This window comes from Alligator mississippiensis, chromosome 1 (genome assembly GCF_030867095.1).
Source record: "Alligator mississippiensis isolate rAllMis1 chromosome 1, rAllMis1, whole genome shotgun sequence".
Taxonomy (NCBI): domain Eukaryota; kingdom Metazoa; phylum Chordata; order Crocodylia; family Alligatoridae; genus Alligator; species Alligator mississippiensis.
This window is the reverse complement of record NC_081824.1, coordinates 176,363,223-176,387,920: the sequence shown is the minus strand read 5'-3', so window position 1 is coordinate 176,387,920 and position 24,698 is coordinate 176,363,223. Positions and strand designations below refer to the sequence as shown.

Genomic DNA, 24,698 nt, shown 5'->3' with positions numbered 1-24,698 from the left:
ATAGACCACCAGACCAGGAGGATAAGCTTTTTGCTTTCTTCAAACAGCTAGTAGACACTTCCCAATCACAGGTCCTAAATCTCACTGGGGTCTTCAATCACCCTGACATTAGCTGGAAGGGCAATACAGCAGCACACAGGCAATCCAGGAAGTTTTTGGAGAGTGTTTCGGACAACTTCCTGGTGCAAGTGTTGGAGAGACCAACTAGGGGCTGTGCTCTTCTTGATCTGCTGCTCACAAACAGGGTGGGGAATATTGTAGTGGATGGCAACTTATGCAACTGTGACCACGAGATGAGTGAATTCAGGATCCTGAAGAAAGGAAGGAAAGAGGGCAGCAGAATAAGGACCCCGGACTTCACAAAAACAGACTTTGATTCTCTCAGAGAATTGATGGACAGGATCCCCTGGGAAGTCAGTCTGAGGGGGAAAGGAATCCAGGTGAGCTAGTTGTATTTTAAAGAAACCTTACTGCGGGCACAGGAACAAACCAATTCCAATGCAGGAAGACTAGCAAGCATGGCAGAAGACCAGCCTGGCTTAGCATGGAACTCTTCAGTGAGCTAAAACACAAAAGGAAGCCTACAGTAAGTGGAAACTTGGACAAATGACTAGGAAGGAGTGTAAGAGTATTGCTCAGGCATGTGCCAAAGCACAACTGGAGTTGCAGCTAGCAAGGGACATGAAGGGTACCAAGAAGGGTTTCCATAAGTATGTCAGCAACAAGAGGAAGATCAGAGAAAGTGTGGGTCCCTTACTGAATGGGAAAGACAACCTAGTGACAGATGATGTGGAAACAGCTAAAGTACTCAATGCCTTTTTTCCCCTCAGTCTTCACAGGCAAGGTCAGCTCCCCAACTACTGCATCTGACAGCACAGTTTGGGGAGGAGGTGAACAGCCAACAGTGGTGAAAGAACAAGTTAGGGACTATTTAGAAAAACTAGATGTGTATCGTGGAGCTGTATGCAATGCACCTGAGGGTGCTGAGGGAGTTGGCTGATGTGATTGCAGAGCTGCCAGCCATTATCTTTGAAAACCTGTGGAAGTCAGGAGAAGTCCCGGACAATTGGAAAAGGGCAAACGTAGTGCTCATCTTTAAGAAAGTGAAGAAGGAAGATCCAGGGAATTACAAGCCAGTCAGCCTCACGTCAATCCCTGCAAAGATCATGGAGCAGATCCTCAAGGAATCCATTTCTAAGCACTTGAAGGAGGAGAACGTGGTTAGGAACAGTCAGCATGGATTCACCAGGGGCAAGTCATGCCTGACCAACCTGATTGCCTTCCATGATGACATGACTGGCTCTGTGGATGCAGGGAGAGCAGTAGACATGATATACCTTGACTTTAGCAATACTTCTGATATGGTCTGCCTCAAGTCTTGCAAGCAAGCTAAGAAAGTGTGGGCTGAATGAATGGACTGTAAGGTGGATAGAAAATTGGCTGGGATTGTTGGGCTCCAAGAGTAGTAATCAATGGCTTGATGTCTAGTTGGCAGCCGGTATATAAAGTGAAATGCCCCAGGACTTGGTTTTGTTCGATACCTTCATCAATGACCTGGAAGATGGGATGGAGTACACCCTCAGAAAGTTTGCAGATGACACCAAGATGGGGGGGGGGGGGGGGGGAGTAGTAGATGTGCTGGAGGGTAGGGCTAGGATTCAGAGAGATCTAGACATATTGGAGGACTGGATCAACAGAAATCTCATGAAGTTCAATAGGGACAAGTGCAAACAGGCAGAACAAATCCCATGCACCACTATGGGCTGGGAACTGACTGGCTAACCAGCAGCTCTGCAGAAAAGTACCTCAGGTGACAGTGGACAGTAAGCTGAATATGAACCAACAGTGTGCCTTGTTGCCAAGAAGGCTAATGTCATACTGGCTGCTAGGGGTGGGTGAAGCTTTGGTCGCTGATTTGATTTGGAGAAGATTTGGCCCAATTTGGAGGCCAAATCACTGAATTCAAATCGAATTGGGAAACCAAAAAACCTCCAAATCAATTCAGAAAGCAGTCTTTCAGGGGAACAGAAACTGAGAAGAGGGAGGGGGAGCAGCGAGGGGAAAGACTGACATCTGTAGCTGGCCAGTGACTGTGATCTTTCCCTGAGTCCCCTTCTAATCACAGTGCTCTGGGGGAGGAACATAGAAACAGCACATAAGTCCCTGTCTGCAGCCTTTCTGTTCCTTTTGTGACCTGTTCCTGCCTGAGCAATGGGAAGGTCCCCTGTTACAGGCTACCACCTCTACTAGCTTCATCCCACTGTGCTTTAATACACACACGTCATGAGTTTTGCTTGTCAGAAACTTGAGGTGCAGTTTCCCAGAAACCCCTGCACCTATCTCCTTGAAACCTGGCAGGCTTCATGCCCTCAGAAGGGGCTACCATCCTCAATGTTTTCAGCCAAATTTGACAAAAAATGACAAAGTTCTAGGTATTTCAACAATTTCCCATTATAATCTATGGCCGAATCTCTCCGAATCAATGCTAAATCTTCCAAAGCTGATTCAGCCGAATCAACTCAAGACAGTGATCTGAATCTTCAAATCGAATCACTGTTCTCCGAATCAGCCGAATCTGAATCCGAATCAAATACTTCCCTATTCACACAGGACTTCTGGCTGCATTAGTAGGAGCCTTGCCAGCAAATCAAGGGAAGTAGAGGAGTACTGGTATATTCAATGCTGGTGAAGCCACATCTAGAGTACTGTGTTCAGTTTTGGACCCCAAAAGAATGTGGACTAATTAGAGAGAGTCCAGTGGAGGGTGACAAAAATGGTAAGGGGGCTGGGGGACACAACTTATGAAGAAAGACTGAGGGAACTGGGCTTAGTCTAGAGAAGAGGAGACAGAGAGGACTTTATAGCAGCCTTCAACTACCTAAAGTGGGGTCCAAAACAGGATGGAGCTGGACTGTTCTCAGTGGTGGCAGATGACAAAACAAAGAGCAATGGTCTCAAATTGCAGCAAGAGAAGTTTAGGTTAGATATTAGGAAAAACTCACCAGGAGGATAATGAAGCACTGGAGCAGGTTACCCAGAGAGGTTATAGAATCTCCATTCTCGGAAATTTTTAGGACCAGGCTAAACAACAAAGCCTTGGCTGGGATGATCTAGTTGGGGATGGTCCTGCTTTAAGAAGAGGGTTGGACTAGATGACCTGAGTCCCCTCCAACCCTAATTTTCTCTGATTCTACTTGGAGAAGCAAACATAACACATGTTTTGTTTAACTGTGGCCATTCTTTGTCAATGCATTACTCTCACAGAAGCTGCAGCTCAGCATTTTGGCATTCATGTGTTCTCTGCAGTGCCTGGCTCCTTCCCTAAGGAACAATTATACAAGCCTTTGCCATTTTCAGCTAGTTTTGTTGTTTGTTTTTAATGAAAAGTTTCCCGAATTCCCATTTCACAGCATTTTGGAGCACTTCAGAAGATATCAAGTTCCAAGGTGCTCTAGAAAATTTCTGAAGGTAATATGTTTCGGAGGACTTGAACCTTTCAGAATTAGGCTCTCAGCTCAGCCTGTATTCTAGATGGCTCCACAAGATCCTGAGTTTCCAGGTGCCCTGAAACATTTCAAGGTGTTCAGAGTCCCAAATAATTTAAAACATCCCAGAAGGTTCTAATCATTTGACCTAGTCAATACTTTAATAAAAACACATTGGTGGCAAGGATACGTTAGCGGTTTACACAGAGAATACAGGGAGTGCAACAATGGCAAATACATCTAACAAGTTAAACTACTGTATAGCTCCAAGTATGAAAAAATAAATACAGTTAGAAATCTGAGACTCGTGAACCCCTTTGGCTGGCTGTATCTTTTCACAGTCCTTTTCAGCTTTCTGACTTAAGCCCCAGTGTCAAACTCCTTCAATCTTTTTGCTTTCACAGGCTCCCTGAGTGTCATTTGTCTGTCACCGTGGTCCCACACAACTCCAGTCCTTCCTTCCACTTTCCCAGCCAGAAGTGGGAGTGTGTGAACACGTGTTAGTGTATCCAGTATTCAGATCCAGAAATACATGCATCATTTATGGTTTCAGGACTCAGGAGTATACTCCCTTCCCCTCCATGCCCTTGTGCGTCTTGGGAAGGGTGTCTCCCATCTCCCTTCCTCACTCAAGTTTCTCTCTCGGTCTGGGGTATATTCGCATTTTTGTCACGCTCTCTTCCATGATCCAAGCATTTACTTGTCTCTCTCTCACACACTCTCTTTCTTAGACCCATCTCTCTCGCTCTCTCTAAATATGGGTATCTGTTATATACATAAATATATAACAGATATATAAATATATTCCTTTCTTTCTTTTTTTGGTTTTTTTTTTGGGGGGGGGGGGGGTTTACACAATTACAAATCACAACATTTATACACCATTTTTTTTTTTTAAATAGCTATGTAAACATCTTGGGGACAAAGGCTCAGGAAATAAAACCTTAGAAAAATATGTGATTTAATTCTACTTCAAAATATACTATATACATCTGCACCTATAAACTTCCTACAGTAGATTCCTCTCCCCAAAAATATATAATAAAATCAATGCCAGTGTTGTGTCACCCATGCATATCAGCCTTTTGCTGTACCACATAGCAAACTGTGCTGAAGACAGTGGGGCTCCTTCACTGTACTCCCATGCCTAAAAGGTCCTGTAGGTTTTTAATCGCATGTTGTGGTTGGCTGGCGGCATGATCCAGTAAGGTGGGTCCCATCTCTTTGTGTAAGGTTTTAGCCAGCTTGGAGACCACAGTTCTAACATTGCCACTACGACCAGGTAGCACTCCATTTCCAATCATGTTGCTTAAGAAATACCAGAGAATGGGCAGCACATGACGCTCCACAGCCTGAGGTTTCCGAGGGTACACAGAAGTCACAAGCACTGCAGGGCAGAAGATAAAGCATCTTAGCAGTCGAGATAAGCACGCAGCTTTATTCTTGGTCCCTCAGAACCGTTTCCAGTCAGCCACGGTCTGGAATTTAAGTGAGTGCAAACAGGCTGACTTTCTAAGGGCAAGCAAGCAGCAATGATGTGTTTAATACTTAATAGAACTACTGACCTCAGATGATCCTAATTTCTTGAAAGTGGAGGCCTTATGACCAACACAGAAGCTCAGTGAAGTGATTTATAAAGTTCTTGTAAATGTTTAGACTGATGACCCTTTGATTACAAAAGGTGTCAAATCTGTATTTACTGCCAATAATTAACCACTTAAAGCAGCTGTACCAAATTTCAAGTTTGTAGCTCAGAAGAGCATTTGAACGATTGAACTTCAATAAAGAGAAGCTGAAGACCTTTGTATGTCCCTTGATTAAAAATCCAGAGGTCTAATTTGGTGTTTCCCTGTGCTTAGTGGCCCATAACAAGTGGCTAAACCAAATTTCAAAATTCTAACCCACAAAGGGCACTTTAATGGTTAAAATCTGATCAGGTAATACTAGTGAGCTATGTAGGAAGGTAAGGTCTAATTTGAGATTATCCTGTTCAGTGCCTCATAATGAATGGCTGTTCCAAGTTTCAAGACTTCCATCTATGCTCCTCATATAGCCACCTGCACTATCTTACCTAAGCAATTCATAGTCTTTAATGCATTCATCCCCACAACATCCTTTTGAATTAGAAAAGTGTTATTATCCTCATCTTACAGACATAAAATGAGGCAAAGAAAGAATAAGGAACATGCCGGTGAAACTAAAGTAAGAAATTGAGCCCAGCCTCCAAACTCTGGGCTGAGGCCCTTTCCGCTGGCAGTGCTTCTTCCCATCCTCCCTAAGATATGATCTCACCCTAATTTCTGAACTTGATAGATAGCCATATTAAAAAAAAAAAATTTAAAATCAACTGACATGACAACTGTATATACCTTTAAGAGTTATGTGACGTTTAAGAGATAAAGCTGAGAGAAAGTCTGATGGCTGTGTGTGTGTGCACACAGCTAGCAGAAATCAAGAAAACTCTTTGTAAAAGTGGCTCCTGCCTCAGTGAACTGAATCCACAACATGACAAATGACACTTTTGCTAGTAGTTTCTACAGACAACTGAAGACCTCAAATTCCAGAAAGCTAACTTCTCAGATCCCCCCATAGAGGTAATCAAGGCACAATAGCTAGGCATAATGTGGAGAAAGCATACACCATGCCATCCCATGGCCATCTTTTTGTCTACACTCTTAGTCTGGCACCTTTCATCAGCATTAATATTCACTATTAAACAAAAACAAAACCCCAACCTTAAGTAAAAGTAAAAGCATCCTTAGTAAGACAGCAATGGGTTAGTCCTCATTAAAAAAAGAGAGTTAATTTGAATTCTTATGCTATTAAATATAACAGTCACCATGGATTTTAGGTGAGAGAGCTGTCTGCTCCCATTAAATCCCAGAGAGAACATCCACTGTTTCTAAACTGGCCCCAATTTATGTTCAAAGGATTTATTTGGAAAAAAAAAAGATTTAAATTACTGTAGGATTACATTCTATGTTTACAGGGATTTACTTTATACAAGCTATCTTTAAAGGTCCCAATAGGTTTGACATGACAAAAAAAGGCCTTCAGAGTCAGAATGAACAAAGAAACTCTATTAAACCTTAGATTAAGATAGGCTAGCATAATTATCAGATTTAGCTCTTATTAAAGCAAAGCTATAATTAGGCTGCTTTTAGTGCATGTTGAAGTGATCTTTTTTCCATTCCTTGGATGCCACCAAGCTGTTATAGGTCAAGAAAGAGCAGTGTTTTTAGTCTGTTGGATTCAGTTGTTGTGGAAATAAGTTATCTTTACGCATCCTGAAATAATAGGAACAATGGGTCATGCTTCAGGGTGTAAATAGGTTGTCTGCATGTGTCACAAAATAGCCTGCTCATCCCCACAACCATGTAGTGCTTTACAGCCATTATTTATATGCACAGTCTACACTCATGCTAGTAAACTCCTGGTTTTAGGGGGATTATGCCCTATTTTTTCCAACATGGTTTTCCAAACCGAACAGACCCCCAAAATAACAAAATACCAGTGACTGCACAAGGCTCAGTAGCTGTGTGTGGGTGTCTGTGGGCTGGCAGGAATGAACATTTGCCATTTGCTTAAGAAAACAGTACTGCTAAGCCAACCCTCACACTCAGGAATCAGCCTAATATTTTTAGAGTATGTCTATGCCGGGGGCCACTGCTTTCAAGCATTCTGTCTGCCCAATCCTGCTACATGCCCAACAAACCTGAACGTGAGGCAATAAAGCAACTCTAGAGGTGCCCCACTTTTTGATCTCTGCTTCCTCCTCCTCAAAAAGAGGCATGGTTTATCCTCTCATGTCAAGACTGGAAGCCTAAAGACTAAGAAGAGTGCTTGAGAGCAGCCCCCCAGGAGTGCCAGGGGAAGAGTGTAGACACACCCTTCATTTCCCTTTCTCAAGAGACAAATTTTGAGACATCCCATCCATAATTCCTTATTAGAGTCCATGAACCCAATTCTCCACTGTATTGGCTCCATGTTTAATTATTTCCACTTCAACAATGTCAGCTTACACAACTTACATGTACAGTGGCCAAATCAAGATGGCAGCATTACATGAATGCTTTGCACCACTATAAATGACTGCACAAGCTATAGGTCTCTGAAGGATCAGGCCCCACACTTCCAGCTGTCCCAATCCCTGTTGCCTTGTTAATTCAAAGGAATTTCCTCTCAACATTTCCCATTTTCCAAGCATCTCCCCTAACAAGTCCCAGCAAACTACAGAAAGTAGAGTCCAGCTAAGTTGCTTGTTACCCGACAGGTGTTGTGTGATGTCCTGCATGGCCCGGCCACTGGTGAAACGCACTCTGCTGGCAAATGTTTGTAGAAGCAATACATTATCTGAAAGAGAGTCAGAAGCACGTTTGATCAGTCTTCTTCAAAGAAGCTCATACCATGGGACATACAGAAACACTGGGAGTTTTCTTCTCCCAAAGAAATTCTGGTCTCCTACCAATACGTCACATTCACCACTGGGCAGAAAAAAAAACAGCACAAGGTCTAAGTACTACACAAACTGACTGAAGCCCATCAAGCTTTCAAGCAGATGTAAGAGGTGGATAGGCCCTTATGATGGATCTCTGTACAGAGATAAATTTCATTCTCTCCTCAGAGAACATCTGGGCAGATTTAGTATCTACAGCTCTGTTTGCATTTTACACGGTTAAAATCAGTTCCTTGAGTTCTGTGTTGCCCTGCAGGAACAAATCATCTCATCATCATCACTACCCACAAGTCTCTCAAGTGCTTTTGGTATTACCTGCTCTTTCGGGAGGGGTTGGGGGGGGGCAGAAAGAGACCACTGCACTCAGATCTTGGCAGGGGGAAAAAAAAGGGACTGATTTCCCAACACCTAACTGTGAAATATATTTTAGATTCTTCCTTCTTCTAGTTATTTCTAGTTGTTGTTTAGAAGCTGTTGCACAGTGGCCTATAATCACTGCCCTGCCCTTGTGATCCTGTCGGGTTTGTTGAGCTAGGCAAGGCTGTTCATGGATAGGACCGTCCATAACATGTCTAGATGTCACAGGAAGTGGTGTCGAGTCAGGGAGTGGCATGCTCCTTCTGAAGCAGTATTGAGCCAAAGCCCTAACGTGCTTTTAAGGGGCACTCTGCTGTTACGGGTATAATCCTTTGCACAGAGACATTAAACAAAAAAGAGCTCTTTAATGATTATAACAACTTTTTTTGCACATGTATTTGTAGGTGGATTGAAAGGGTGGGGGGGTTGCAGCTATGTTCCAACTTCAGGAATCACACTCTACCCACCTAAAATGACAAATAGACATTTCTTCCAGCTATAAACCACTGTGTGGGATTGATATGCGCTGTTAAATTATTGCTGCATCATACCCCACATATAAAATTTCAAAGCAACTGATTCAAAGGAGCAGCTGAAATGCAATTGAGATTAGAGGTATTACAGCTGTGTAAAAGATTAATCACTAGTATCAATAAAGCCTTACAGTTCACCTGAGTAGCTATCTTTGGGATCCCTCTGTTGTTTCGGAAGCTAAGTATACACTTACTGCTTGCTTTGAGGTTTAAAACTCTGGAACAAACTGTGCATATTTGAGACCCCCTCAAGCTTGAAAGTGTCAATGACCAATTTATACAAGCTTTAATGCAGAACTACTTGACACAGAGCAGCTTGGAATGGAGGTTAAGGAGAACAACGCAGCAGGCCATACTGTTTTCAGTAACTCAGCTTTAACTTTCTCCAGTAAATACTAGATCATCTGATAGGTTGCAAAGCAGTCTGCTCAATGTTAGAAAGGGTAGTAAAAGTAATGAGCTGCTTCCCTTGCACTTGCAAGCCATGTTCTTGATGGCAGCACAAGGTTCCTTACCAGGGGACATTTCCTTGGAAATCAGGCACTGTGTCAGTAAAATAAGAGTATCGTTACCACCTGTATAATGAACTCTCCACCCCCTCCCCACCAACCTATCCTGACAAATACCTGAGGTACATGCAGCATAAAAAATAACAACTTAAACTAAAGCTACAGGATATTAAAATAAAAAAGCCTCTCTATAAAGTTTAACAAATAAAACCAGCCAAGGGTTTAAAAAGCAAAACATAGTGATAGGCCTGCCATATCAATTACGGCCAGTGGTCCATCTAGGAGGTTTTCAAAAGAATAAATGAGAGTTAAGCTCCCGACTCTCATTGCGTTCCTATACAAATTCACTTCACTGCAGCCAGTGCCTTTGAAATGATAGCCCCATTCTAGTGCACCATGACAAACCAAATTAAGTTAATCAACATTAGCCATGTTTTGAATGATTTAAGCGTGTCCACACCAGTTTGACTCATCTATATAGAAATCAATTTAGTGAAATCAGTTAAATGCATGTGTAGGAAGGGTCTCCATGTGCCATGTGAAAACCAGGATAAAACTATTTCCTTTCTCCCTCCTTTTGTCTGCCTTATTTGTTCAGAGGATCAGCTTGCAATGACAGGGAACATCCCTCACCAGGTAACTGTTAAGATGCTTAGCACAACAGGGCCCTGAGCTCATTTCAAAGCACTACTGCAGTGCCCAAGATACTGAATTACAGTCTCTGGTGGTTAGAGGTTATGTCCTGGGGCACCAGCAATTTATGAAAAGAACCAGAAGAACAAACATAAGGACAAGTGTGGTCAAATTACAAAACCCAAGCACACAAGCAGAACCTCTGGAGTATGAAGGGTTTACGGTACTTTTACCTGGGGAGAGAGATATGAATGGAGATGGATATCAAGGGACAAGTCCAAGGAAAGGTTGGTACCTGGTGTTGGGGATTATCCAGATCCCACTTCAGGTGTTTCTAGATGGATGCTGGGTCTGATAGTTTTAAGTCAGGCTATCAGGTCCTTCTGTAACCACCTTGCATTGCTGTATGGAATATTAAAGGTAGCAGAGGAAGAAGCGCCTCAAATGCACATTTTGATGCAAGCCAGCACCCAGGGTTTCCAAGCAACAACTGGGATTCAAAGGGTGGGAGCAAGCCAAGACTCTAGGGGTGCACACAACTCTCCCCTCTTCCAGACTAGGAAAGTTGGAAGGACATCTTTAAGACTTTTTAAATCTCTTTAAGGTTTATCTTTTCTATTTTATTTTGTTCTAGGCTTCAGGATTGTTTTTTAAGGAGAAAGTAGCAGGATTTAAGGACAAGAGGCCAGAATCAGTCCACACAACTTGCCTGCATCCTCCCCTCCAACTAAAAATCCAGATTTCTCAAATCTGGGGCTGTTTAAGAGCCACATCTGAATTTTGCAAATGGCACCTACCTTTATCACAGACAGACCCAAAGGCCTGGTTCCAAACAACCCCAAACTCTGTAGCTTGAATTCATTTGTAGCACAGGAGCAGAGACAGATGAGTTTTGCCCAGTTCTTCTACTGACCCTTGACAGTGCTTATTTTATGATGTCTGAATGGTAGTCAGGAGGTGGGGTAATGAAGAGCTTCAGGAGACAATTTGCTTGGAGATGACACTTGACCACCAAGATGATGGGTGCTGCAACTCTTTTACATGTGCTTACTTCCTCTCTGTTAGCTAGTGTGGGGAAGAAATCAGTTCCTTCACCTGTTATTGAAAGGCCAGGATCAAGGGTGGTACAGTCTGTCTGATACAATTCTCTTCCCTTTACAACCAGGCACAACCGGGCCCAAAGTCAAAGGACAAAAGCCAGAAGGCAGACAAATTCACTACAGCTGCAGAAGAGCTCTGGACATCTGGTGCAAAGAGAGTTAACAACTCCATTCTTTTAAGGCCTGTCTCTTGAACGCACTAAATATTTCAGGTATATTCATGCAGCGCAGTATTTCCATAGCCGATATAAATCTAGGTGGCAAGGGGATTTACAGCAGACCTTGGTTATGTTGTTACTAGCAATAGCAATCACTTCCTATGCAGAACAACATTTGGAACATGCCATCCTTTAAGACTGGATTTATATTTGTTTATTCTATAGAAATGAACTCAACAAATCATAAATTTCCTTTTAAAAAAGGAAAGGATGGACTGAAGAAATTTTTGAAATCGAGATAGGAGAGAGAACTAGCTAAATACTAGCCCATAATTCAAGATTTCCTCTGAGGCCATTCAGCAGGAGCAGTTCTGGATAAAGGCCCCTTTCATATCAACACCAGGACAACTCACCCAGGAAGTGAAGAGGGGCTTGAACCATCTTCGACATCCAAACTTCCCACTGTCCTTGAATTGTAGGGATGTGTGGTGCCAGGCTTTATTGCTCAGCCTCATCATACAACAGACCAAGTCAATAGCCCAGATCCAGTGGCCTAATAACTCTGGGAAAACTTGGGTGCGGATTTAAGCTCTTCTGGGAATCTGGGGTGTAAATGTTTGAACGTAAGAGTAGCCTGTTCCAAATGAAGTCAAAAAGAGCTGAGAGTTCTCATGATATGCCTGATATATGAATCTAGCCTCAGCCCATGACTCAGGCATTGTCAGCTCACTCTGCAGTTCAGCAGGGTATGGATATGAGCCCTACATGAAATGGAAGCCTGTGCCTCTTCAAAAGGGGAACTGGAGTAAAATACATTAATGCAACTGGGTCTTAGTTCTGGTAATAAGTACTAGCATTGGAGACTGAAATTCCCTATTCACAAAACAGGGTGAATGGAGATAGTTCAGCCCTCCAGCAGTATATTTTCTAACCTAAAGCAAGATGACTGAAAATGCCAGGAAGGAGACCAAACAAGTTGTAAAATCTGTCCTGTTAAAAGCACACTGGCACCAATAAAATCACAAATATAATTAGGTATCCATCAGATAGTAACAACTGTTGCTTGGGGATGGACTAGAACGGAGGTACGAGAGGCACACGATCACTCAGTGCCAGTTCCATGAACCTTGTGGTCATTCATGCTCACATCTATTGCGAGTACTTTATGCCAGGAAACACTAAGCCATGAAGCAGAGGTGAGAGAAAGTATTTTAGGAAGAAAAAATAATCATTTCACAAAATGAGGATTCTCTTCTACCTTTTGGAACAAAAATTCAAGATGATTAAGGGACAAAAATAACTGACACTAACAACTCTGGGAAAACGTGGGTGCACATTTAAGCTCTTCTGGGAATCTGGGGAGTAAATGTTTGAACATAAGAGAAAAACTAGTGTGAGAACATATGTATGCATGTGCATGCATGTTCCTGTCTGTGAGAATGTAAGAAGTACACGTTAGTACATCTGAGATCAGCTTTGAGAAGCAGAGCAAAGGAATAATTCCCAATACGTGGCTGAGAAACATGCTGCTCAGAGGTTGAGATGAAGGCCATGAATGATACCGACTTACATGTGTTAGTATGAGGCTTTTATTCATGTAGAAGCACCTTACAATCTTTTCCAAGCTGTGAGGGAAAATGTAGCTTTAAAGTTGTGGTAGAGGACAGAGTGAAGATGCAGGAGCTCCTGGAGAAAATGAGACTGAGATGGACCCAACCCCACCAAGAGACACAGGGCAACTGATGGCAAAGTACACTCTCTCCACGTCCCATCATGGGCCATGCTGGGTGGAAAGTACCTTGGGTCGTGGCCTCACATCCTCCATTTGAGGTTTCTAGCACCACAAAATGCACTAAACCCAAGAGGAAGTATATGCTTGTTCCCTCAGAAGTGTGCAAGAGGGAGCATCAAGGCATTTTGCTCCCATCATCCATTCTCTCCCCACCCCCCACCCCCACCCAAATGGCTCTTACACTTCACATGCACTGAACTAAGTACAATCTCACTAGCTGTGGGGGAATTATTTCTACCATTGCCTGACCTGAACTCCACTTGCTGCACTGGCATGCCATGAAATAAGATGACATGTCAAATGCAAAGTCTCAACTCCTAATCTTCAAGGCACTCAACAATGTGAGAGTTCAGGACACCTGAAAAATCATCTACAACTCCAGGATGGGGACCAGAGGACAGAGCTTCCTTTCTGAGGGACAGTGGAACGGTCCACCACAAGGGTCTTCCTCATCCGTACAGGAGTCAGAGCTGTTCCAGGATCCTCTCCAAGACAATTCCTGAGGACACTAAAAATCAATGACCTCACCACCCTCTGTTCCAACCTGACATAAGCCCACAGTGTACATGGAACATAATTAAATATCATAGTTAAAAGAAGAAGACAACACACAAACTCCAACTAGGGAAAGAGAGAAAGACATGACAGATATAAATCATAGCACTTAATAGTCTCCTAGAAAGAATCCATATACTACAAGGTGGGCGTGTCTACACCTGCACATTTACTGAGTGGTAATTTAGGTTACTGCACAGTAACCGAAAATTACTGTACAGTACAGGCTCACATCTACACATGCATGTCCGTACTGTGCAGTAACTATGGAGACTTATGCCGTAAATTTAATACCTGCATGATCATGTTTGAAGATGAAATTTGATCATGCAGGTATCAAATTTATGCCCGATTACTTACTGCGCTGTAACACACGTGTAGACACCTTACTGCACAGTAAGACTGTGTGTAGACTGACTTGGGACTAACTTTAGTCCCAAGTCAGTCCATATATAACATTACTGTCTGTGCTTAATGCCTGCACATGTAGATGCTGACCTAAAAACCGCTTACTGTACAGTATCTTCCTGCATAATAAGCACAGTAGACGCTAATGCACGTGTAGACACACCTGGTGATGATGATAAAAGAACCTGAACAGAACAGGAGAGAACTGCTGAAATGCAGCCAGATGCAGGCTGTGGGTAAAAAACCAGGATCCATTTAACTGCTCAGAGCAACATTATGCAGCAGTTAAGACAGAAAATATAGACTAATTCAACCACATGACCCATGTTATTAAGCTAAATGACAACACTGAAAAGGCTGAGTATGCCTTCAAACCAGAACAGAGTCCACTGGCCAAATCAGGTAATAAGGGCCATTTTGAAATATTTGGTTTGAGGCCTGGAAAGGATACCTCCAGGGCAGGAACAAAATGAACCAAGCATTACCTAAATGAGTAATCAGTGTTTCCAGCACCTTCACTGCTGCAGAGTAAATACCCGAATTCTTAGAGTTCAGATTGTCAGTGACCACCGTAACCATAGAGACCATGACTGGATGTAAGCCATCTCGGAGGACGGGGATCATGGAGACAACCGATTCTAGTGCATACTGGTTCACTTTCTTGTTGGAGTCCTGAAGTCTCAGGGTAAAATCATCAAAAATCTGTTTAAAACAAAAACAAAACTGGGATGTATGATCTCTCTGGGCCTGGTAGGGAATGTAGAAACAAAGTCTTCCTGTAAATACAAATGATAGCTCCGACCCTGCTCATACTTCCTATCAAGCTGGCACTTGTCACTCTGAAAAGTCTCATTGTCTTCCATAGACTATTCACAGCAGTAAATGCTATGCACATTATTGCTTGCATGGTAAGGCTCTAATTTCTTTAATAGTGTCTCCTTTCCCATTTTAAAGAGATGAGGAATGTTTGTGTGGATACAGGAAAGTTAGTTATTATCCCAGCTTAATGCTGAGAAATCCTCATACTTAAGTTGACCGTATTTCCCTTCTTCAAGACTTCAACAAGTTTATTTTTTTTAAGTTATCTCTGGTCTTATACAGAAAAATGTTAATGGTTAATTAGCAATAGATTTTTGGGAAGACAATGGAGGCACCCAAACCTCTTCAAGAGAAAAATGTCAGTTTGGGGCTGCTGGACTTTGCTCCTAGGAGAGTCCTGGAAGAGAAGGTGCAGGGCACAAAGGGGAAGGGAACAAAGGAAAGGCCCCCAATACCTGAATAATGTTTGAGGAGACAAACTGGGGGTTGTTTCTGCAGTGATCTGTAAGGAGCGTTATTCCCCCCATTCGCATCTGAAACTCCTTGGCTGTCAGGAGCTTGTTCAGCTCCTTGAGCTGGTCTATCACTTCCAGGCTGCGGAGAGATGATCGACGAACAACTGGCTGTGGTGGGACTAAGGTGTCTGCACTGGACCTCATATTGAAAAATAAAACAGCATGAATCCTTTGGGATTAAGGGACAACAGAGCAATGACAATAACAGCTAAAAGGTACCCTACTGACCTCGTTACAAGTAGAGCTTGGTCTTATAAATGGTCTCAAACTTACTGCAGAAGCAAAGTCTAATTAGCAGCATCTCCATTTTGTAATTAGGAAAACTGAAACTTCGGGGTTTTGTACACGACACAGGGGTTTAATTCTCCCTAAATTGAAGCAGTATTTTTTTTAAAACGCCACTTCAATTTAGACCAAGTAAACCCAAGTGTCATGTACGCCCATGTTGAAGCCCAATTCTTCCCTGCCTCTCCAGCAGCAGGGAGGGGGAGCGAGCTGCTGGTGGGCAGAGAGGTCCCTGAGCTGTGTGTGTGTGTGGGGGGGGGGGTTGGGAGGTGTGTGGGGGGGGTGGGAGGTGGCACCCACCTGCAGGCACCTGGCTTGGGCAGTCCTGAGGGGAGGGGGGCACCACAGCCATGGAGGGAAGCACCAGGCACCTGCGCAGCTCAGGCAGGCAGGCTCTGGGTGGGAGAGAAATCAGGCTTGCCACTTTTTTTTTCCCCCCCCTTCTGTGAAGCCTGCCTTCCCGGGCTACTGCCAGGCTGCCTGCATGGCCCCTGAGCTGCACAGGGCCTGGTGCTTCCCTCCACAGCTGTAGGGTTTAGAAACTATAATTCCTTGGAGATGCTTTATTTTGCTGTGCCCCAAAGTCATTTAAGGTGCATTATGCCACTGAAAGTGCTACAGCGGCTGGAATTAACACGCAATATGCCACCAAATGTGCAAACAGCAATGCCACTGAAGCAGTGCCAAAGGCATTTAACCCACTTTAAACCTGCTTTAACGTGTTGTCTACAAATGCCCCAAGTGCCTTGTCCAAGGCAATTTAGAGAATTTGCCCAGCACAGGTGGGCACAGAAGCCAGGGCTGGCTCCCAGTCCTGCTCTCAGAACTTTCTTTTCCTAGGGTCTGATCCAAAGCCTGCTGAAATCAGTGGAAAGTTATGTCAATGGGTTTTGGATTATACACTTAAAATACAATTAATTGATTGTAGCATGTACCTCGGGAAAATTCTGAACACAGTAGTAAGGCTTATGGCTCACCTTCTTCTAACCACTAAACACAATGAAATTAAAACAAATCCACTGGGTTATCGAAGGAGAAAAGTTACTGGTAGGTCCACTGCCAGCTCCAGGAGCAAATGGACCAAGCTTCTGTCTTCAGCTCCAATCCAGCATAGCAGGAAGTGAAGCTATCCATAGTCTACCTGCAGCTGCCTGTGTTTTTTTGTCATAAAATGCTAATTCATAAAAACTAAACCTATTCATATACCAGTTTTGAAGCAACTGTCGTTTGGAGTTCAAGATGGAAATTTCTGGTCAAGAACCAGAGAAGGAGACACCCACACTGGAAATAATTGATAGTCTCTGCAGAAACAATTGGTGACATACAGGGGGGACAAGGCTGAACTCCTCAACGAGTTCTTTGCCTCAGTGTTCCTAAGCGAGGGGCACAACAAGTTTCTCACTGGGGTTGTAGAGAGACAGCAGCAAGGTGCCAGACTTCCATGCGTAGACCCTGAGATGGTGCAGAGTCACTTGGAAGAACTGGATGCCTTTAAGTCGGCAAGCCTGGATGAGCTCCATCCAAGGGTGCTGAAGGCACTGGCCGACGTCATTGCAGAGCCACTGGCGGGAATATTTGAAAGCTCGTGGCGCATGGGCCAAGTCCCGGAGGACTGGAAAAGGGCTAATGTGGTCCACATTTTCAAAAAGGGGAGGAAGGAGGACCCGGGCAACTATAGGCCAGTCAGTCTCACCTCCATCCTTGGTAAAGTCTTTGAAAAAATTATCAAGGCTCACATTTGTGAGAGCCTGGCAGGACAAATTATGCTGAGGGGAAACCAGCACGGGTTTGTGGCGGGCAGATCGTGCCTGACCAATCTAGTCTCTTTCTATGACCAGGTTACGAAACGCCTGGACACAGGAGGAGGGGTGGATGTCGTATACTTAGACTTCAGGAAGGCCTTCGATACGGTATCCCACCCCATACTGGTGAACAAGCTAAGAGGCTGTGATGTGGATGACTACACAGTCCGGTGGGTGGTGAATTGGCTAGAGGGTCGCGGTGGATGGGTCGGTCTCGACCTGGAAGGGTGTGGGCAGTGGGGTCCCGCAGGGCTCGGTCCTTGGACCGATACTCTTTAATGTCTTCATCAGCGACTTGGACGAGGGAGTCAAATGTACTCTGTCCAAGTTTGCACATGACACAAAGCTATGGGGAGAAGTGGACACGCCGGAGGGCAGGGAACAGCTGCAGGCAGACCTGGACAGGTTGGACAAGTGGGCAGAAAACAACAGGATGCAGTTCAACAAGGAGAAATGCAAAGTGCTGCACCTAGGGAGGAAAAATGTCCAGCACACCTACAGCCTAGGGAATGACCTGCTGGGTGGCACAGAGGTGGAAAGGGATCTCGGAGTCCTAGTGGACTCCAAGATGAACATGAGCCGGCAGTGTGACGAAGCCATCAGAAAAGCCAATGGCACTTTATCGTGCATCAGCAGATGCATGACAAATAGGTCCAGGGAGGTGATACTTCCCCTCTATAGGGCGCTGGTCAGACCGCAGTTGGAGTACTGCGTGCAATTCTGGGCGCCGCACTTCAAGAAGGATGCGGATAACCTGGAGAGGGTCCAGAGAAGGGCAACTCGTATGGTCAAGGGCCTGCAGACCAAGCCCTATGAGGAGAGACTAGAGAACCTGGACCTTTTCAGCCTCCGCAAGAGAAGGTTGAGAGGCGACCTTGTGGCTGCCTTTAAGTTCATCACGGGGGCACAGAAGGGAATTGGTGAGTATTTATTCACCAAGGCGCCCCCAGGGGTTACAAGAAACAATGGCCACAAGCTAGCAGAGAGCAGATTTCGATTGGACATTAGGAAGAACTACTTCACAGTTCGAGTGGCCAAGGTCTGGAACGGGCTCCCAAGGGAGGTGGTGCTCTCCCCTACCCTGGGGGTCTTCAAGAGGAGGTTAGATGAGTATCTAGCTAGGGTCATCTAGACCCAGCACTCTTTCCTGCTTATGCAGGGGGTCGGACTCGATGATCTACTGAGGTCCCTTCCGACCCTAACATCTATGAATCTATGAATCTCCTGGGAAGGGCACTCAGATGGGATGTATAACAGGTTGAACAGGTTCTTCTAGCCACAGGACTACTAGCTGTTTTCTTTTTGTGGGGGGCAGGATTGGTTTCTCCCACTCATTTTTCTTGAAGAACTTCTAAAGCTCTTGGGTTCATCTCAGTGCAGTGTTGGAGGGGAATTTTTGAAATCTCAAAAGGTTTTGTGAGCTGGGAACACTGCCTGCTGCTCAGCCCTATCAGATGCATTTAACTGATAGACAGGGCTGAAAACTCCCCTACACACTTGTTCAAAACTAACACAATGACAACCAAAAAGGTTTAATACCCTTCATCAGAAGGCAGGCTGTCGCGGGAGATCGTCAAGCTGCTGTTCCTAGACTCCCTGTGGCCCTTGGCAGAAGGGGGTTCTGATGCATCATCTTCCATCCCCTATATACATATAAAAATACATCTATAAGTGAGAAAAGATGGGTAATAACTTGCTTAAAGTACTCAAGGCAAAATACAGGTTAGAACCAAGGTCCTTCCTTCTGAAGAAGTAAAGCAAAGCTCAAACAGAGAGAAGAGCTAAAGACTCCAAAAGTCTGTAAAGTCACTGTCACCATCTTATCCACTGGAGGGACACTAAGATAAAGCACTGACAGACAGGGGCACCTGAAGAGAGACAGATGGATCTAGTCGCATGTGGAAGCCCTGCAGTCACAAAGAGCTACCAGCCAGCAAGCGAGCGTGCAGATAACTCTGGTAAGGGTTGGATCCCTGTTAGACTTTCTAAAACAGCCGTTTCCAATTTCTTTCCTGCCATGCCCTCATTTGCAGTCTGATAAGTTTGCATGACTTTAGATAGTGGTAACTGTTCCTGTGGTCACAGAAAGGAGAAACTCAGCTGCTCCACAGTAATTGTTTCTATTCCCATTTTACCCCATGTTGAAAATAAACCAGGGCCATCTAAATGAAACAGATCTGTGTTGCCTCAGTTTAGCCTTCACTTTCCCCCAGGATAAATGTGGACACACAAACCATTACCATGGAACAGCTGAGGTGTGATAAGTCTCCACTCCCTACTAAGTGAGGGCATACAGGGTGGCAACAGTAGTCTGAGCAACATGATAACAGCACCCAAGTTTCAACTCTCAGTCTTCTTTCTCTGGAATATTGTGACCCCCCACCCACAATGGTGTGACTCCACTGTGTGAGCTCTGGATTGGAAACCACTGTTATAAAAGGTTTTCGTGGGCCTAAAGAATATTAAGGAAATTTTAGGCAAGACAATTCATGTCTCATTCTTGCTTTTCCAGCTCCCCCAACCCCTGCTCCCCCCTCCAAAAAAAATTGTTTTCCAGAAGAGAAATGGGCAAAAAAAAAAAAAAGCTCATCAGGATGATTTTCTACTGCCAGTGAATATTCTCACAGCACTTTTGAGTTCAGTGACAACCTGAGAGGAGGGATGATACTCCTGAAGTAAAGAAATTATATATGGCTATCCTAGTGGTTTATATCACCTCTGTTCCAAAATCTTCTAGGGGCTTTTTCCCTTGCCTATGGAAAAGAGGTTTACAAAGAACTACTCCCACCCCGCCCTCTTTCTGTTTATGGATGCGAGGGAGGCCATCTTCCTCTCCTTCCCATTCTTTATTATGGTCATAATCCTACATCAGTTATTCCAAATCTAGATCCCCAAATGCTTGCACATAAAATGGCTCTGGATCTGCAATTCAGTCCCATAAAAAGAAAACTCCAAGGAAAAAAGGAAGGGTGCAAGAGAGAGAAAGAGAGGTTATGTTTAGACTTGTGAAGCAATATTGGTACATTCCTATAGAAGATATTTATCCTACTAAGCACTTACTTTCTGCTTAATTGTTGCCATGACATCCCGCAAGTCATGTGATGGGAGAGACTGTTTCAAATATCCATCAAATTTTGGATGGGGCATCAGTGCATTCAACATCTTCCGTCCATAAAACCTAGCATGGAGAGGAGACTAACTAATTAAAGAACATTTTACCTCAAAACATCACCATCTCATTTGTCCATCTGGGATGCTGGCAGTGTTACAAGAACACATTTTTTTGTGTTCCTCATGGGCAATGCACTTCGTAAGAACTTTTAATCCCATCAATACAGAGTGAGATTTATCTCAAATTGACATCAGTATACAACACTGCGTACTGTCTGCAATAGGAAATTCAGCAGAAGAGCAGTGAGAAAAGAAATAATCTGGTTCCACAGAGATCTATTCATGAATGCAGGAATCTATTTTTCCTCCGATAGACATGTGGGACTCCTATAAATGTTAGGAATAGTATCAGTTTGGTTCTCCAATGAGGTTTTCATTTTCTAGGATTCCAAAGTGCTTTAACAAATTACTGTATAGGAATTTTTTCATCACTGAAATGGAATATGTTCAGCCACAGACCAGAGCAATACATGATAGTTTAGGACAGAACGTGACAAATACCATAGCCAATTGAAACTGCAGGAAGGAAGAACACATTGATTCAGTGCTATTGGAATGTGACCAGAACCATCTTATTCTTCCCATAAAAGCACCAGGATCTTTCAGTGGCCAGGGCTTCAGCTTTACCCAACATTCAACAAGAGTCAAGGAAGTCGCATGCACATGTTGGCATCAAAGAAAATTGTTTGCTAGGAGCATGCAGCTAATCGTAATTGATTAGAATAATAAATGCTTCATACAGCATAAGTATTTAAATGTATCTCCTTTGCTAGAAAACCCAGAAGAAACTGAGCATTCTTTAGCCAACATTACACTCGGAAAAGTATTCTTTATGCTTATCTTACATTGCATTGCACTAGATATAGTTTGCCATTTGCCAGCCACTCAGAAGAAAATGTTTCTGCTCCTAGGAGATGGAAGGGACATCAGTTTTTACCGAGTGTCTTGATTGCTGTCTTGGGCAAGCTTCACCAGTGTCCGGACCAGCAACTCTGTACTGTCTCGGGTGCCCGACAGAAGTTTTTCCGCTCCAATCTGTTCCACAATGGTTAGTAAGTGCTCGGCAGTACACCTTCGAATGAGGGGGTTACGATGACTGGAAGCAAGACATCAAACCATCAGATCACAGGAATGTAGGGCTGCAAAGGACTTGACAAGGTCATCTAGTCCAGCCCCTGGCTCAAGGCAGGGTCATCCCTAACTGAACTATCCTAGCTAGTGTCTGTCTAGCCTGCTTTTGAAAACTTCCAAGGATGGAGATTCTACAGTGACCCTAGATAGCCTATTACAATGCCTGATCTCCCTCATAGTCAGAAAGTTCCTCTTGATCTCCAACATAAATTTCCCCTAATGCAGTTAGGAGCCATTTCTCCTAGTCCTGTCCCCTACGGCCACAGAGGAAAGGCCATCTCCATCCTCTTTATAATCTTTCTTCAAGTATTTGAAGACTGTTAACAAATACCCCCTTAAATCTTCTCTTCTCCAGACTAAATAACCTTAATTTTTTTAGCCTTTCCTCATAAGTATTGCCTTCCAAGCCCCTAATCATTTTTATTGATCTGAACTGGACTTTTTCTGAACTGTCCATATCTTTCTTGAAGTGTGGGGCCCAAAACTTTATCTCTTGAGCCAAAAGACAATTCCTGTAGTGATGGGCCTCTATTCCTGTCTCTGTGGATTAGGCCACTCCTGGGTAATATTATCCATTAATGCACAAAGCCAATATATTACAGAGGATAAGAGGAGAATTCAGTCCCTACAAGCCACATTGATATGCAGGGTCTTTGACGAAATTACTAACCCTGGGAAGGAGGGAAGGGAGAGGGAATTTATGCCAGTATGGCAGTTGGCAATTTTGGTAATACAAACACTGAGGACTAGTACCGTACCCAGATTTAGCCCATCGATTTGTTTCCTATCCAGCTGCCAAATGAACGCTCAGAGAGCCAACACAACAAGGGACGGTGCTGTGGTACATTCAACAGTGCAGCAAGTGTATTTTTCCTGGAGGTACCCAAGACCATTTGGCAACAGTCAGGTATTTTAAAGTTTGAGCAGCTGCAGAATGGGGCATACACCTCAGCCTCCATGGTCTCTAAACTCTCATTTATTTGCATAGATACCAACCATTTGAAAGCACGAGGCATCAGTTGTGTCAATGTAGTGGATCACTCATTGGACTCCCCAGAAATATAATTCCCCAGGATGATGTGCATCTCAGGACCCACATAATCTCCCTCCTCATAATGAAACTGATATTTTGGCAATGCTCAACTGTGCGTTTTTAAGTTTTAAAGGTAATGATAGAGCTGTCCTACTCTCAGAAGCTAAACTTGTGTGGTAGGACCCTGCAGTTTCTCCTGTAAATACTCTAACTGCCCAGACTGCCCTCTCTGTTGCTTTTGTTATCGAAATTCTGATTATGCATAGTTTCTCCCAGTGTTCCTGGGGTTAGGATTCTAAGCAAGTTAAGCAGGAATTGCTGTGGTTGCATTCCCCAGAGACCAGAGAAAATATAAAATAGTCCTTTCCAATAATCTATCACATCCCCACTGCCATATTATTTGAACAACATTGACGGACTCTGATAAAACAGAGGTCTTCCTGGTGTAGTGTACTATCAACATTGCTAAGTGTAAATGGGATGTCGGTGATGAAATTCCAAAGAGCTGTAGAAGAACCCAGCCCAAGGGATTCCCCACCACTCTTTCTGATGGAGGCAAGCAATTAGTGGCGACATAGATTGGACTAGGAGAGTCACCTACTTTACTCCATTAGCCATAAGGGCAGCCATTGCTCTTGCGGGGGTCACATTCCCCACCATGAGGCCAAGAGATTGATCAGCCACTTTCTGAATGAACTCGCTGGAATCCCCCGTCTTCTGGAGCAGGACCCGAGCTGTCTCCTCCACCTCCTGGTCCATGTGCTTCTTCATGGTCCTAAAGAGCTCACCAAGGGTGCTGATAGCAAAGCGAGACACCTTTGAGCGGAGATTACTAATCTGTAGGAGGCAAAGTCACGAACAGGACACAAGAGTCATTTTAGGGAAAAAGGGATTGATTTTGACATATCCAGAGGGCCCCGGGAAAGGCAGACCCACATGCCATTTCAAAGGGAAATATATAATCTACTGTTCCGAGTCAACACTAGGAAGCACAGATCTACCCCTGACTGACACCAACTCTTTCTGTGGCCTTTGGCAAATCACTCAATGCAACAGGATTGTTGTGGGGTAAAGAACACTCAACCAAGTTCAGGCAGTACTGAGCCCTTGACTTCTCTAATTTAGCTTTTGATCTCCCTTTCAAAGTGAGTGTCTTAACCACTGCTGTGCTGGAGATAAGGGAGATGGGTAACACTGATTCCTTCAGGAAGCCCAAAAAATAAAATCTTTTTTTTCTTTTTTTAAGAAAAACTGAAATAACCCATTTTGTATGTGTCCCCATTCCCCCCTTTTCTGTAGCCAAAACCAAGTTACTGAATTTGTATAAGTCTGCAAAATAAGTTTGACTGATCCCAAACTGCATCTTCTTAAGAATAAATGATTCACCAAAACATTTTGTCTGCCTCTGGTTGTGAGGATTAGTTAAGATACATAAAGACCATTGGAAAATAATGGTACACATGGGCCTGATCCTCCATGATGCTGAGCTCTCCTAATTCCCATTGAATCACTGGGAGTTCGGCATGGGTTGGAGCTGGGAGGGAACTAAGGACTTGGAATGGCTTTGACCCCCAAACCACGCATCTATCACCAACTGACTTAACCATTTGCAGCATTGATTTTTTCACCTAATCATCCCCCTGTCCTTGAAATATAGAAGTTAACCTCCAGTCATGAAGTTTAGTGCACTCAACACTACTTTGGATTGGGCTCTGTTGACAAAACATGGTCCCAAAGACTAGAACAGACAAGCAACTGGAAGCCAAAAGATTGTTTTTGAAAGATAAGTCAGCATTGTCCTTTAGCAGAAGATGATCCAGTGTCCATCTTAATTCCTTATTTTATTTTTTTAAAGTATAATACAAAGGACTAGAGAATGTAACACCTGGACCATAAAAGCAACATCTGGAACAGGAGTAAAACAAAAGAAACCCATGTCTTGGCAGTTGATCTTCT

The 24,698-nt window shown here is 43.8% G+C and overlaps 1 protein-coding gene across 1 annotated transcript in view; it reads right to left on the bottom strand.

Annotated features, from left to right (window-relative positions):
* Positions 1–3,606: 3,606 nt before the first annotated feature.
* TOGARAM2 (TOG array regulator of axonemal microtubules 2) overlaps positions 3,607–24,698 on the bottom strand; it is a 53,246-nt gene continuing 32,154 nt past the window's right edge. The window contains exons 13-20 of the mRNA XM_059717187.1: positions 23,344–23,579; positions 21,516–21,674; positions 20,468–20,585; positions 18,947–19,050; positions 15,261–15,459; positions 14,472–14,688; positions 7,752–7,838; positions 3,607–4,872 (exon numbers count right to left, since the gene is read on the bottom strand). Of these exons, the coding sequence (XP_059573170.1) occupies positions 4,616–4,872; positions 7,752–7,838; positions 14,472–14,688; positions 15,261–15,459; positions 18,947–19,050; positions 20,468–20,585; positions 21,516–21,674; positions 23,344–23,579 (1,377 nt within the window). The 3' untranslated portion in view covers positions 3,607–4,615. The remainder of the gene's footprint in view (positions 4,873–7,751; positions 7,839–14,471; positions 14,689–15,260; positions 15,460–18,946; positions 19,051–20,467; positions 20,586–21,515; positions 21,675–23,343; positions 23,580–24,698) is intronic.